The 13,346-nt window shown below is 51.7% G+C and overlaps 1 protein-coding gene across 3 annotated transcripts in view; it reads right to left on the bottom strand.

Annotated features, from left to right (window-relative positions):
* Positions 1-13,346, bottom strand: part of PLEKHB1 (pleckstrin homology domain containing B1) — a 44,161-nt gene that overhangs the window by 6,516 nt on the left and 24,299 nt on the right. For all 3 annotated transcript variants that reach the window (XM_025186956.2, XM_025186955.2, XM_025186959.2), the window contains exon 6: positions 2,260-2,362. In XM_025186956.2, the coding sequence (XP_025042741.1) occupies positions 2,260-2,362 (103 nt within the window). The remainder of the gene's footprint in view (positions 1-2,259; positions 2,363-13,346) is intronic.

The following is a 13,346-nucleotide window of genomic DNA, read 5'->3' as shown; positions in this document are numbered from 1 at the left end:
ATAAAATTTATTCCACACATGGATGGAAAAGATGAGAGGGAACATTGCGAGCCAGCCCCTCTCCCTGGACCTATATGCCTGTGTTCCTAGCACTGGTCCCCAGCCAGTACCACCCAACCTCACCAGGCTTACATCCCCACCATGGCAGCCAGCACCCACCCACCCACCCATTGAAGAACACCCTTGCTCACTCTGTGGCTCCTGTGCACTGAATTGGCTGGGTCTCAGCCCTGCCCCTCTGTCACATAGATCAGCATCACAGCTGGCACAACCTGGTGTCCCTATTGGCAGCCAAAAAGAGACCAAGGGGTACCTGGACTATGCAAAATGAGCTCTTCTCCTTTCCTACAAGATGGTCGCTGCTGGGGCAGGATGGGGCAGCAGCTGCTACCCATTAGGGGATGACCAGAGAGTGAGTATTGGTCCCCAGGTCTATCTACGTTTTCAGGGAAGATTTCCAAGGCAGTTAGGTTCAATATTCCAACTGAGGCCTAACCAGCACAGAGTAGAGTCATTCTTCTGCTCTACTCTGCACTGGTTAGGCCTCAGTTGGAGTATTGTGTCCAGTTCTGGGCACCGCATTTCAAGAAAGACATGGAGAGCTCGTCTACATTGGCCCCTTTTCCGGAAGGGGCATGTTAATTTCAGCGATCGTAATAGGGAAATCCGCGGGGGATTTAAATATCCCCCGCGGCATTTAAATAAAAATGTCCGCTGCTTTTTTCCGGCTTTTAGAAAAGCCGGAAAAGAGCGTCTACACTGGCCCCGATCCTCCGGAAAAAGCGCCCTTTTCCGGAGGATCTTATTCCTTTGAAGTAGGAATAAGATCCTCCGGAAAAGGGCGCTTTTTCCGGAGGATCGGGGCCAGTGTAGACGCTCTTTTCCGGCTTTTCTAAAAGCCGGAAAAAAGCGGCGGACATTTTTATTTAAATGCCGCGGGGGATATTTAAATCCCCCGCGGATTTCCCTATTACGATCGCTGAAATTAACATGCCCCTTCCGGAAAAGGGGCCAATGTAGACGTAGCCGAAGAAATTGGAGAGGGTCCAGAGAAGAGCAACGAGAATGATTAAAGGTCTAGAGAACATGACCTATGAAGGAAGGCTGAAAGAATTGGGTTTGTTTAGTTTAGAAAAGAGAAGATTGAGGGGCACGTGATAGCCGTTTTCAGATATCTAAAAGGGTGTCATAAGGAGGAGGGAGAAAACTTGTTCATCTTGGCCTCTGAGGATAGAACAAGAAGCAATGGGCTTAAACTGCAGCAAGGGAGGTTTAGGTTGGACATTAGGAAAAAGTTCCTAACTGTCAGGGTGGTCAAACACTGGAATAAATTGCCCAGGGAGGTTGTGGAATCCCCATCTGTGGAGATATTTAAGAGTAGGTTAGATAAATGTCTATCAGGGATGGTCTAGACAGTATTTGGTCCTGCCGTGAGGGCAGGGTCTGGACTCGACGACCTCTCGAGGTCCCTTCCAGTCCTAGTATTCTATGACTCTATGATTCTAAAGATGCAGAGAGGTGCATCGTGGGCTGTTCAAAAGACCTCAGGCACCTACCTGAACCTCTAGGGGCCTAAATCCCTTTACAAATCTAGGGCCAGAAGGGACTGTAATGAGGTTCTTATGCTGGTGTCCAACACCATAGTATCTGAGCACCTTTCAAAGCTGGGAGTGTCGATCCGGCACTCTTTGCAAGCAGCAATGCATTTATGTTACTTTAAATATGAGGGGGAATATAACGTTTTGCAAATGACTCCAGGAATGGCCCGGAAGCCTGCAGCAGCACAGTGCAGTTGGGACCAGCGCTAGAATGCTGGAGGAATTTACTTTTTAAATTCAAAAAAGGGTTTCTTTATAAATGGTCCCCTTGTAGCTCTAAGAGATGATACCAAGTAACTAACGGGCCCTTTGTCCCTTCCTGGTGAGGCTAGGCACAGGACTGAATTCTAGTTACAAAATCTTACTTCCTGAATGAAGTGGTTAAGTGGTTCTCTTTTGCTTTACTAACAAAAATAAGCAAAACACTCAGTAAACTACTACTATGACACTATGGCTTGACTGCTGGCATGTAAATGGGACCTGCCTTCCAGAGGCTGGAATCTGAACACCTCCCATGTCAATAACAGATGTCTAAATCTGCTTGGTTTCCTGCATGTTAGCTGCGGCGCTCTGGGTCCAGGCTGGATGCTAGCCTCCCACCTCACTGGAGGCCCCCACAGGTCAATGCAGGCTAGGCGGAGGCCATGATGGGGACACATACCTCCATACTGGGTGCCGTAGTATCCCGAGCTGACGTACATGGCCTGGTGGGAATCCAAGGGGACTGTCTGGTAATAGTCATCATACGGGTCGTACATATGGACCTACAAGGGGGGAGAGCAACACAGATGTTAGGGCCAACAGCGATCTCTTTCCGCCTGCTCCCGACTCTGCCTCTGCCTCTAGGTCAAGAGCATGTGCAGCACAGCGGGGCACTGACGTATTTCCGAACTTGCTCCTCTCACAAGTCAGTGTAGGCCCCTCTCGCCCCCAGTATCCAGACCCCTGGGAATTAGCTTTGGCTGAACACTGTGCTGCTTCTGTAGGCCAAGCTCATTGCTCACATCAGAGCTCCCCTTTCCTGCTCAGGCTCCTTCCCATCCCCCCTCCTCCTTCATGCCAGGGGCTGTGACCTCCCATTCCTCTCTCCTCCATACAAGGGTCTCCCCTTCCCCCACCCCAGTGCTGGGGGCCCCCATTCCCCCTCCTCCTCATTCTTATTTATTTTCTTTCTGTTTGGCAGATAAGTCACTCAGGGTATCAACATTTTAAACCCTGTATATGAAACACACTACAGTAAAACTCCGATGGTCCAGCATCTGATGGTCCGGCACTCCTGATGGTCCGGCACCATCAGGAACCCGGAAGTGCTCCGCAGCCGGACCATTGGAGCTGCTCTGCCCCCGGCTTCCCCGATTCAGACACTGCTGAAACTGACCAGCGGTTGAATCGGGGAAGCCAGGGGCAGAGCAGCTGGGGTGCTGCTGGTAGGTCCCGTAGCACTTCCCCTCGGCGCTTCGGGACCAACCCGGCAGCACCCCAGCTGTCCCCAATTCAGCCGCTGCTGAAACTGACCAGTGGCTGACTCCGGGAAGCCAGAGGCAGAGCTGCTCTGCCCCGGGCTTCCCGGAGTCAGCCACTGGTCAGTTTCAGTGGCGGCTGACTTGAGGACACCTGGGGCAGAGCAGCTGGGGTGCTGTCGGGTTGGTCCGGTAGCGCTGCCCCTTGGCGCTGTGGGACCAACCCGGCAGCACCCCAGCTGCTCTGCCGCAGGCGTCCCGATTCAGCCACTGCTGAAACTGACCAGCAGCAGCTGAATCGGGGACGTCTGGGGCAGAGCCGGACTATCGTAAGGGGGAGCTATGAGGTGTCTGGGGTGGCATCCCCCCCACACCACCCTAGACCCCTCATAGCTCCCCCTTACGATAGCCTGGCATATCTGATAATCCGGCATCCCCTGGGTCCTAAAGGTGCCGGATTATCGGAAGTTTACTGTATATGGAAATCCTCCTGGGAGGACAGGCAGAGCTGAGCTGGGGAGTGTGTGAAAATATCAACAGTGTGATCATCTGGTTCTTTGCTTTCTAGGCAATCACACACCTGATGGGACCTGCAAGTTCTTCTACCAGATGCCAGGGGCTCTATGGCTAGGTCTACATTGCATGATTATTTCGGAATAAGCTATTCTGGAAGAAATAGTCTGAAATAGCATATTTCAAAATTGTGTGTTTACACTATAGGGAAGCCTGGAAATTAGTCCGAGGCAGGCTCCCCTAATCTGGATGCGCTACCTCGATTTAGCTCCAGGAGGCACTGGGGAGTAATTATTCTGAGTGGCCTGGGGGAGGAGCTATTTCGAAACAGCAGCAATGGAGCGTCCACAAGACCACTATTCCGAAATAGCTATTTCGGAAGAGGCGTTATGCCTCGTGGAATGAGGTTTACAAATGCCAAAATAAGCTGCCTGTTATTTCAAAATTATTTCAAAATAACAGGCTAGCTATGTAGACGCTCGCATAGTTATTTCAGAATAACAGGCGTTATTCCAAAATAACGCTGCCGTGTAGACATAGCCTATGTGTCCCCCATTTCTTTCATTCAGTTTTTTCCATCAAATTCAACAGGGTTGCTCACTGAGGCCTAGCCCTTTCCCTGAAATGTTATAACTAACTCGGTGCAGCGTTCAAAAGCTATTGTGGTACATCCAAACAGACCCTCTTGCAGCTGAATGTAGGATTTTGCTTCACTTGACCAATTATGGTAAGGCCTAGAGGTCCCAGCTGAGAGTAAGGTCCCATTATCCCAGGCACTGGAGGTACATGTAGTAAGAGACAGTCCTTGCCACAAAGAGCTTAGTCTAAATAAACAAAGGTCAGGAAGGGAAACTGAGGCACAGGACCAAGAAGTGACTCAGCCATGATCACTGAGTAGGCTACTGCCAGAACTGGACCTAGAACCCAGCTCTCTGGGGGAACACACATGCACTAGTGGGAAGAAAGAATTCATGGGGTGACATAACCTAGTTTACACGGGTGCGTCTCTCACTCTCTCTCACACGTGCACGCCCCATCAGCTACGTCTACACTGGCACCCTTTTCCGGAAATGCTTAAAACGGAACAGTTTTTCCATTATAAGTATTTCCGGAAAAGCGCGTCTACATTGGCAGAATGCTTTTCCGGAAAAGCACTTTTTCCGGAAAAGCGTCCATGCTAATGTAGACGCGCTTTTCTGCAAAAAAGTGTTCCGGAATAAGGACTTATGCCTGAGCGGGAGCAGCGTAGCTTTTCCGGAACAGCGGCTGATTTTGTACAGTAGAGCGTCATTGCTTTTCCGGAAATTCAAGGGCCAGTGTAGACAGCTCGCAGCTTATTCTGGAAAAGCGGCTGATTTTCCGGAATAAGTGGCCCAGTGTAGACACAGCCTTTGTGTTTCAAAAGCGCATAGCATCTAATCATCAGCCTCAGAGGCAGCGTGCACTTAAAATATGCCTCTCCCAGCAATCAGGTATGCAGTAAGAGCCAGGGAACGCGGCTGCTGAAGCCCGCACTTCCAGCTGGTGTCCCTGTGCACAGCCTGTCCACAGATCCCATCCCCCCAGTCTGTCCTGGGAATTTGATTTGATTTTTATTGAATTGCTCATTTCTGTAGATGGAGCCCCTGGAGAGGAATTAATGCAGATTAGCAGCTCTCTGCTCCGTGCTTCCTATTAAAATGTATTTATTTGTACCTCGTAAGTCAGCACAGGGAGGCTGTTAATGATTTGAGAGCTTAAACTGTTTTTAAATGGATTCCACTCTCCTTCAGACTGATTTACAGACGTCCCTCCGAAAGGTTCAGAGACCTGAGGGTGTCTATGCTGCGAGCCTGAGGCGAGATGTACCCAGGGTGCCTGTGAAGCTGTTCACGCTGCCAAAGCTTCCTTGCTATTGATCTGACTTGATTACAACTAGCTCAGAGACCTCTACACATCATACCTCAAGCTGCAGTGCAGTTACACCCTCAGGCTGAAGTCAATGGTTCAACTCCCCTTAACATGGACAAGATCAGACCCTAAAACAGACAACTGATGAACAAGCCACTCTAGGAAGACTGCAGTCTGAAGGGGCACCCCCCCATACTAACAGATCAGGCATGCAAGTGTAGCGCCAACGAGTAGAATTGAACGTAGGATCTCTGGAGCTTAGTGCATGATCCTCTGCAGCTTGAGCTAAAAGCCAACGGGCTTGCAACTCAGGTTGTAGAGAAAACTCTCTCTCTCTCTCTCTGTAAGTGGCCTAAGTGCCACTACGTGGGACAGTGAACCACACCCAGTAGGTGGGTGCGTTACACAAGGAATGGTCATGCCCCATGTTACTGACACTGCAGCAAAGTCTACAGCACAAGCTACCATGCCAGTGTTCAGTGAGTTGTGTGTGGGCCAGTGGACTGAGGATAGGACAGGACAGCAGGAGCCCTGGTTTTATTCCTGGCTAACTGTGTGAGGTGGTGCCGGCTGCCAGCACCATGTGCCAAGGGCCCATGTGGGAAAAAACCTGCTGCTTGAGCAGGGCACGTGTTTGGCCTTAGGGCTGAAGCTGCAAGTGAGTGAGATGGTAGCGAAGGGTTAAGAGAGAGAGGGTATGTCTACACTACAAAGTTAGTTCGAACTAACAGACGTTAGTTCGAACTAACTTTAATAGGTGCTACATTAGTGCTCCGCTAGTTCGAATTTGAATCGAACTAGCGGAGCGCTTAGTTCGAACTAGGTAAACCTCATTTTACGAGGACTAACGCCTAGTTCGAACTAGCTAGTTCGAACTAAGGGCTGTGTAGCCCTTTAGTTCGAACTAGTGGGAGGCTAGCCCTCCCCAGGTTTCCCTGGTGGCCACTCTGGCCAACACCAGGGAAACTCTATGCCCCCCTCCCGGCCCCGGACCCCTTAAAGGGGCACGGGCTGGCTACGGTGCCCGTGCCAGGTGCAAGCCTGCCAGCACCCAGCTAGCAGACCCTGCACCTGGCACGGCACAGAGCCACCCACCCGATGCCCCCCAGCCCACCCCCTCTTGCCGGGACCAGGCTGGCGGCTCCCGGGAGCTTGCCCTGGACCGCAAGAGGCGGGCACCTTCCTGGGCTAGTGCGGACATCGTGGACCTCGTCCACGATCTCCGCACTAGGCACAGGAAAGTGGCCGTCTAGGGCAGGAGAGCTGCCAGCCTGGCCACCCAGGACCAGGTGTGCATGAAAATCAAGGGGGTCCACTGAGACCCCCGACCCTGAGCCCTGAGCTTACAATGGCCGTACTGGGTCAGACCAAAGGTCCATCTAGCCCAGTAGCCTGTCTGCCAACAGCGGCCAACCCTAGGGACCCTGGAGGGGATGGACCGAAGACAATGACCAAGCCATTTGTCTCGTGCCATCCCTCTCCAGCCTTCCACAAACTTTGGGCAGGGACACCACTCCTACCCTCTGGCTAATAGGACTCCATGGACCCAACCTCCATCACTTTATCTCACTTCCCTTTAAACTCTGTTCTAGTTCTAGCCTTCACAGCCTCCTGCAGCAAGGAGTTCCACAGATATACTATTTGCTTTGTGAAGAAGAACAACTTTCTCTTACTAGTTTGAAGCCTGCTACCCATTCCTTTCCTTTGGTGTCCTCTAGTCCTTCTTTATGGGAACTCAGGAAGAACTTTTCTGAATGCACCCTCTCCACCCAACCCCTGCTTTTAGAGACCTCTATCCTGTCCCCCCTCCGTCTCCTCTTTTCTAAGCTGAACAGTCCCAGTCTCTGTAGCCTTTCTTCATCTGGGACCTGTTCCCAACCCCTGATCATGTTAGTTGCCCTCCCCTCTCCCAGCCTTTCTCTTCCCCTCTCCCACCTCCTTTTCCCAGTCTCCCCCAGTTTTTTTTCAATAAAGACAGAGTCAATGTTGGAAGAAACGTTATCTTTATTTTGTACATCAATAAGAAGGGGGGGCTAAGGAAGGGTAAGTGGAAGGAGGTGAGGGAGGAATGGGGTACGAGCCCCCGATGGGGAGGACTGGGCTGGCTCTGCGGGCTTCTGGGGGTGGAAGCTCTCCTGCAGCCCCCCAATTACTCCCTCTCCCCAGATGGCAGCCTGCGGCAAGTGCAGCCGGGCTGATGGCCGAGTGGTGTGATGTGCCCAGTGTGGGCACTCAGGGCACTCCAAGCCAGAACTTCTTTGCAAGCGGGGCACCCCTTAGAACTGTGTGTCCGGGGTGGGGGTCGGGACCCTTTAAGCGCAGCCCTCGGCTAGCCTGAGACAGCATCTCCATGCTCTAAGTCCTCCTTTTATGCCCTGCCGGCACTGCTTCTGGCCATCCTTAAGCCCTGTTCAGAGTCCACTCAATGTGGACTTGCTAGTTCGAACTAGCAAAACGCTAGTTCGAACTAGTTTTTAGTTCTAGATGCGTTAGTTCGAACTAGCTTAGTTCGAATTAACTAATTCGAACTAAGTTAGTTCGAACTAGCGCTGTAGTGTAGACATACCCAGAGCTATAACATCAAGGGACCCGTCTCCATTCCACTGCGCCAGGGCAGCTGGCTACAACCTGGCACTCTCCAGCAAGGATTGAAGCAGAGCCCAACAGATGAACTCCCACCTGTGTCCTTGGACTGTCTGAAGTCAGGGATGTTGTAAGGTCCCTACTGCAATCAGTGCTCTGGCCCAGCTGGACATGTGGCTTAGCCAGGCCTCTAGGGAGTTAGATTTTGTGGCTGACACCGACAGCGGCTCACCCCAAGGGCTCAAAGCCTGAACACAACCAGGCCAGCAGTTTGTGCTGATTTCTCTTATGCAGAGAGCAGCTGGATTTGTTCCATGATCATCACAGATAGCGTCACCAGCCTCAGTAACGTACTGAGTGTTCCAAGCTATCAGAGCAGGGAGCAGAAAGCCTAATCCCTTTGTCCAAACGCCAGGCCGAATGTGGATGTGCGCATGCCGGAGCGGAGACCCGCCGGCTGCAAACTGCACAGGGAGCCCTTGCTTCCAGGCAGCACTTGCATGTGGGGTACAGCTCGCTTTTCTCTTCTAGCCAGTGCAACAAGCATGCGTGCTAGTTCTGGAGGAAGGGGTTGATTGACGCCCCCCCTGAAGACAGCGTTCTCCAATTATCCATACTGGAAGCCAGGGATGCCTGTCCAGCCTGCCTGCTCCAGCAGAGTCATGGCCCAAGCCCGAGAGCAGCCATGATGCAGAAAAAGCACCACCTGGACAGTGTGCTTCTGTTCCCAGCTCCACCCAGCTGCAAGACTTCAGTAAAGTCAGTAAGGCCCAATTGTACTGAACTAGCCCTGGGTCTGGGTACCCAACTGGAGCCATCCCAGACCTGCCTTCAGGAAGAGGAAAGGATGTTCAGCCACTCTGACAAACAGCCTCTGGGTTCAATTGCTTGCTCTGCCACTGAATCCATCTGTAACCTTAGGCAAGTCACTTAACCTACCCAATGGCTCACAGACCCAGCTGTAAAATGGGGAAGATAATCCCTCCTCCTCCACCTGTTACCTGGCTGGGCGGTGTAGGCAGTAAGCTCCTCAGGGCAGTGGCTACTCCTTACTCTGAGCTTGTTCAGTGCCTGGTGCAAACGAGCCTCTCGGTGTAACTGTAATACCTACAATAAAGAGTTCTGCATTCCCTGGCGCAATTGCGGTCTGGGGGACTGCAACAATAAAACACAAGGAAGTATGAAGGGTTGGATTTTAAGTCTCTCTCTCTCCCTTCTCCACAATCCTGCAGCATGCATTGGGGGGCCACCAACATCCTTGAGAACAAGGAAGATGCCAAGGGGCGTAAAAGCAATGGAGCTGGAGAGAAAGGGGTTTGTGAGCGCTAAGCCAGCCTGCACTCAGCTCCATATCAATATTATCAATGCATAGATACGGGAGCTGCAGCTGGTGCGTGGCTGGGCTACAGGCACAGACTTATCCTTGAAATGTCACGGCACCCACGAGGAAAGGATTTTCCTCCCATCTCAAGATAACATTGTGAATTCAGCCTCTTCCTGCCCTAAGAAAAGCATCAAGGGGAGATTCCATCTGCAATGCAACTCCCAGCCTTCGCAGCTAGGGGTGCCATTCAAAGCAGAGAGCCGAGTCACTGCACTTCAGCAGGGTCCCACCAAACTTTCTAAATGAACAAGCATGTGGCTAAGGCTGCCCAAACTCATTGCACTTATGGAACTCTTCTCGGCTGATCAGCTGCAGGCTCAGGCCTCATTGGTTAGCAGTGATGTTTGGGTCAGGAGCCCCTGAACTAGGCTACGTGGGGTACACACGAACATACTTTTAGGCTCCAATTTGGGGTTCTGCGGTAGCCTTAACGGAGTTAAGAGACTACTCACCTGGTGGGGGAGGGGAGGCAGGAAGGGCAGGTGGCACAGAGCAGTTGAAATACACCCGCCTCTTGGTTTATGGTGATACAGAAGGAGGGGATGTGACCAAAGCAGTCTCAGCGCCAGCTCTTATGGGCCTACAGAGGCCTGTTCAAAGCCTACACAAGTTCAAGTAGCCCCAGAAGCTGCTCTAATTTATGCCGGGGGATGGGCAGGCCCATGCCTAAGGCCTGTACTCGGGAAGCACAAAAATTGGCATTTTTGGGCACCGCTCCCCCAGTCTGTCTCTCTCAGAATCGGGGCTTAGAGCTCAGCAGAGCCACCGCAAAGCTTAGGACCACGGCTCAAAGTGTTCCCAGTGCTGTAAGACGGCGGCTATTTTAATTACAGCAGGGAGCTCACGCCTGGTCTCAGAACTGCCCAATCTGGTAGCTGGGGCAGTGGAGACAAGGCCTAGCCTGGAAATCTTTAAAAAGCCCCCCCACAATAAATCAAGTTTTGGAGGCTTCCGTGCCGCTGCCCCATTTGGCCAGACGCTCAGCCATTTGTTTGCCTCCCAGTCCGTTCGGACTCCAGGGGAAACCACCTTCGGGGCCCTGAATGCGTCACTGATAGCGATCAATGCCCAGCCGCCTCCTTCGAGCTCCCCCAGTCATCCTCTCTCCGGGGAGCAGAACAGTCTCTTTCTCCTCAGGTGCCACGGCAACGGGTCTCACTCCCAACCATCAACTGCACATACAGGGTTGGATGCACCCAGGCCTTGACCCTCCCTCTTGTTTATGAGCCTGCCTGGCTGGAGTGAGCCCAGTCACTTCACACAGCCCAGCAGGGCAGGGCCTAATTAGCAGCTCCTCACGCTGAAGGGGCAGCTTCAAAGCGGGCCTTCGCTCCGTCCTGATGCAAAGAGGTCAGGCAGGGGAGAGAGGCCAGAGGATGGCAAGGCAATTAAAATCTCTTGTGTGTCTCTCCTCTGTGCACGCTGGGAAAGCCAGGGCCTCAGGCCTACTGGCGCCAGGCAGGGTTCTGACCAAAACCCAGGTGCGCATTTGAAACGGCGAGTGTGGACGCAGGCTTTTGATCTTCACAAGCTGTGTGTGAAAGAGAGAGCCCATCGCAACCCCTCCTTCTGGTCTTTAGTCCTGTGTATGATGGGAAACAGCAGTGAAGACATCACACTTCAGGAAAGCCAGAGAGCAGCAGGAACAGATGTCCTTGCGCAGAGACAGGTCATTTAATCCAAGAACAAACCAAGGGAATGACAGTCCTACCTCCCCCCCCCTCTCTTCCCACCTCTGCAGCATGCCCCTGGACACCTGACCCTGAGAGAGCCAGGGGTGGGAAGGGACAACTCCCCCCTGCCCTCAAGCTCCAAGACGCTTGCACAGCATAAATCAAAACACGGATCAGCCTCCTGCAGCCCTCGCCGGCTTTTGTCTGCCAGTCACCTGTGTTTTAATCTCCGTCTCCCATTCGTCTCGCTCAATATGCAATTAGATCTACTGTGCCGGGTGTTCAGGATGGGAACTCGGAGCACAATGGGGTGGAGGGAGGGGGAGGAGGTAAGACAACCTAAGGTTATCTGCCTCATGCTTTTAACATTGATGCACATTCTCCTTCAATTCATCACTGTCAGCCTGGGTTTGACTCCTGCTCTCTGGGTCTCCCCTGCAAGCACCCCAGCAGCAGATCATCTCCTTGTGGTACAAGACGACGACTAGAAGGGAAGGACGGGCTGGTGGTTCAGGGACTTGTCTAGGAGACCAGGGTTCATTTCCTTGATCAGCCATAGGGGATCCTGGGCAAGACATTTATTCATCACCTATTCATAGTGCAGGTAGCAAGGACAGGCAGAAGACAGACCGACCCCTGGGTGTCCCCCCCAGCACTGCCACTGACTTGCTGTGTGGCCTTGAGCAAGTCACTTAACCCTCCCTGTGCCTCTCCTAAAAGATGGGGGTGATACCGACATCGTGTTCTGTCCGGCTAGATCCACCTGGTAGCAGGGAGGTGTTGTGGGCTTGTAAATCAGAGCTGCCCTCCATTCGAGCAGAAAGCTCTACCTTCTCCTAGGCACAGCACTTGGCTGCTTCCTCCCTGCGTTGCCTTGACTTGCTCTGTGTGATGGAACACAGTAAAATTCATGATCTGCTCCCACAATTGCTTCAGGCCTCTCTCCAAAAGAGCCCTGCTACTGTCAGCCATTGATCCTAGCATATGCCGGCTCAGCAGCAAGGGTGGCTTTCTTCCTGGCCCAGCAACCAGAGCCTTCTGCTTCTTCACTGCTGGATTCCCCACATTAAAGATACTAACAGCCCCTTCCTCTTCAGTGCTGGCTCATTTTGTTCCAGAGTGAACTGGAGACAATGGGACTGAGACCAGCCTCTTCTAACAGCTCTCGAATTTTCTGTGACCTACTGTGCTAATCTGCCACCACCAGGCAGAGATGGAGGGGACTGCAAGAGGGCGAGTCACAGCCATGGGGAAACACAGCTCTTCTCCTCTTCAGAACACCCCCAAAGTCCAGTGAATTAGTGATACAAGACAGAACAAGCAGTGAGCAGGTCCACGGCAGTTACTATTATTCCTGTGTTGCTCATTGCATTTCCTAACGAAGGCAAAAGTATTCTCCATTATACCAAGGAGGAAATCACGGCATGGATGGGTTACACTGTTGGCAGAGCCAGGACTTGAGACTCCTGAGCCATGTGCTCTTTCGTGATATGACGAACACATGCCCCTCTGCCATGTATACTGGACAAACCAGACAGTCTCTGCGCCAAAGAACAGAAGGACACAAATCCAACATCAGAAACGATAACTCACATAAACCTGCAGGGGAACATTTTAACCTTTCCGGGCATTCAATAATGGATTTAAAAAGTAGCCATTCTTCTACAAAGGAATTTAACCACTCAGTTACAGAAGGAGACAGCTGAACTGGAGTTCATTTACAAGTTCAACACTATCAACTTAGGCTTGAATAAAGATCTTAACTGGTGAACACACTACAAAGGCAAATTGTGTTCGCATCTCCACATCAGATGATATGAGTGAGACATATTGAACCTGACTTAATTAGCATCATTAACACTGGTCCTACAATTGACAGGTAACTTCTTTTGTTGTTATATATACTTTGGATTCTGTAATTTCCACTCCAACTCGTGATGAAGGAGGTTTTGCCCACAAAACCTCATGCCCATACATTTGTTAGTCTCTACGGTGCAAGAGGTCTGCTCACTGTTTTTAAAAACACAGATCAATGTGGCTACCCTCAGAGACACTTACGAGACTGTAACTCTGTTCCTACTGTCTCATACCCTGCTCTAACCACTAGCCCTGGGGAGGGAGATTGCCAGTGTGCTGGCTAGATGTGGTTCATCAGGGTTAGCTGCTGGTGAGCTGTTTCATGCTTTGTTTAACTGAGTTTCCACAGGCACAGCTGCTCGCAGCTTCCAGTGGCTATGGCTCCCTG

The sequence above is a fragment of the Pelodiscus sinensis genome, chromosome 1 (genome assembly GCF_049634645.1).
Source record: "Pelodiscus sinensis isolate JC-2024 chromosome 1, ASM4963464v1, whole genome shotgun sequence".
NCBI lineage: Eukaryota > Metazoa > Chordata > Testudines > Trionychidae > Pelodiscus > Pelodiscus sinensis.
Note: the sequence above shows the minus strand (reverse complement) of the source record. Positions and strands in the feature narration are given on the sequence as shown.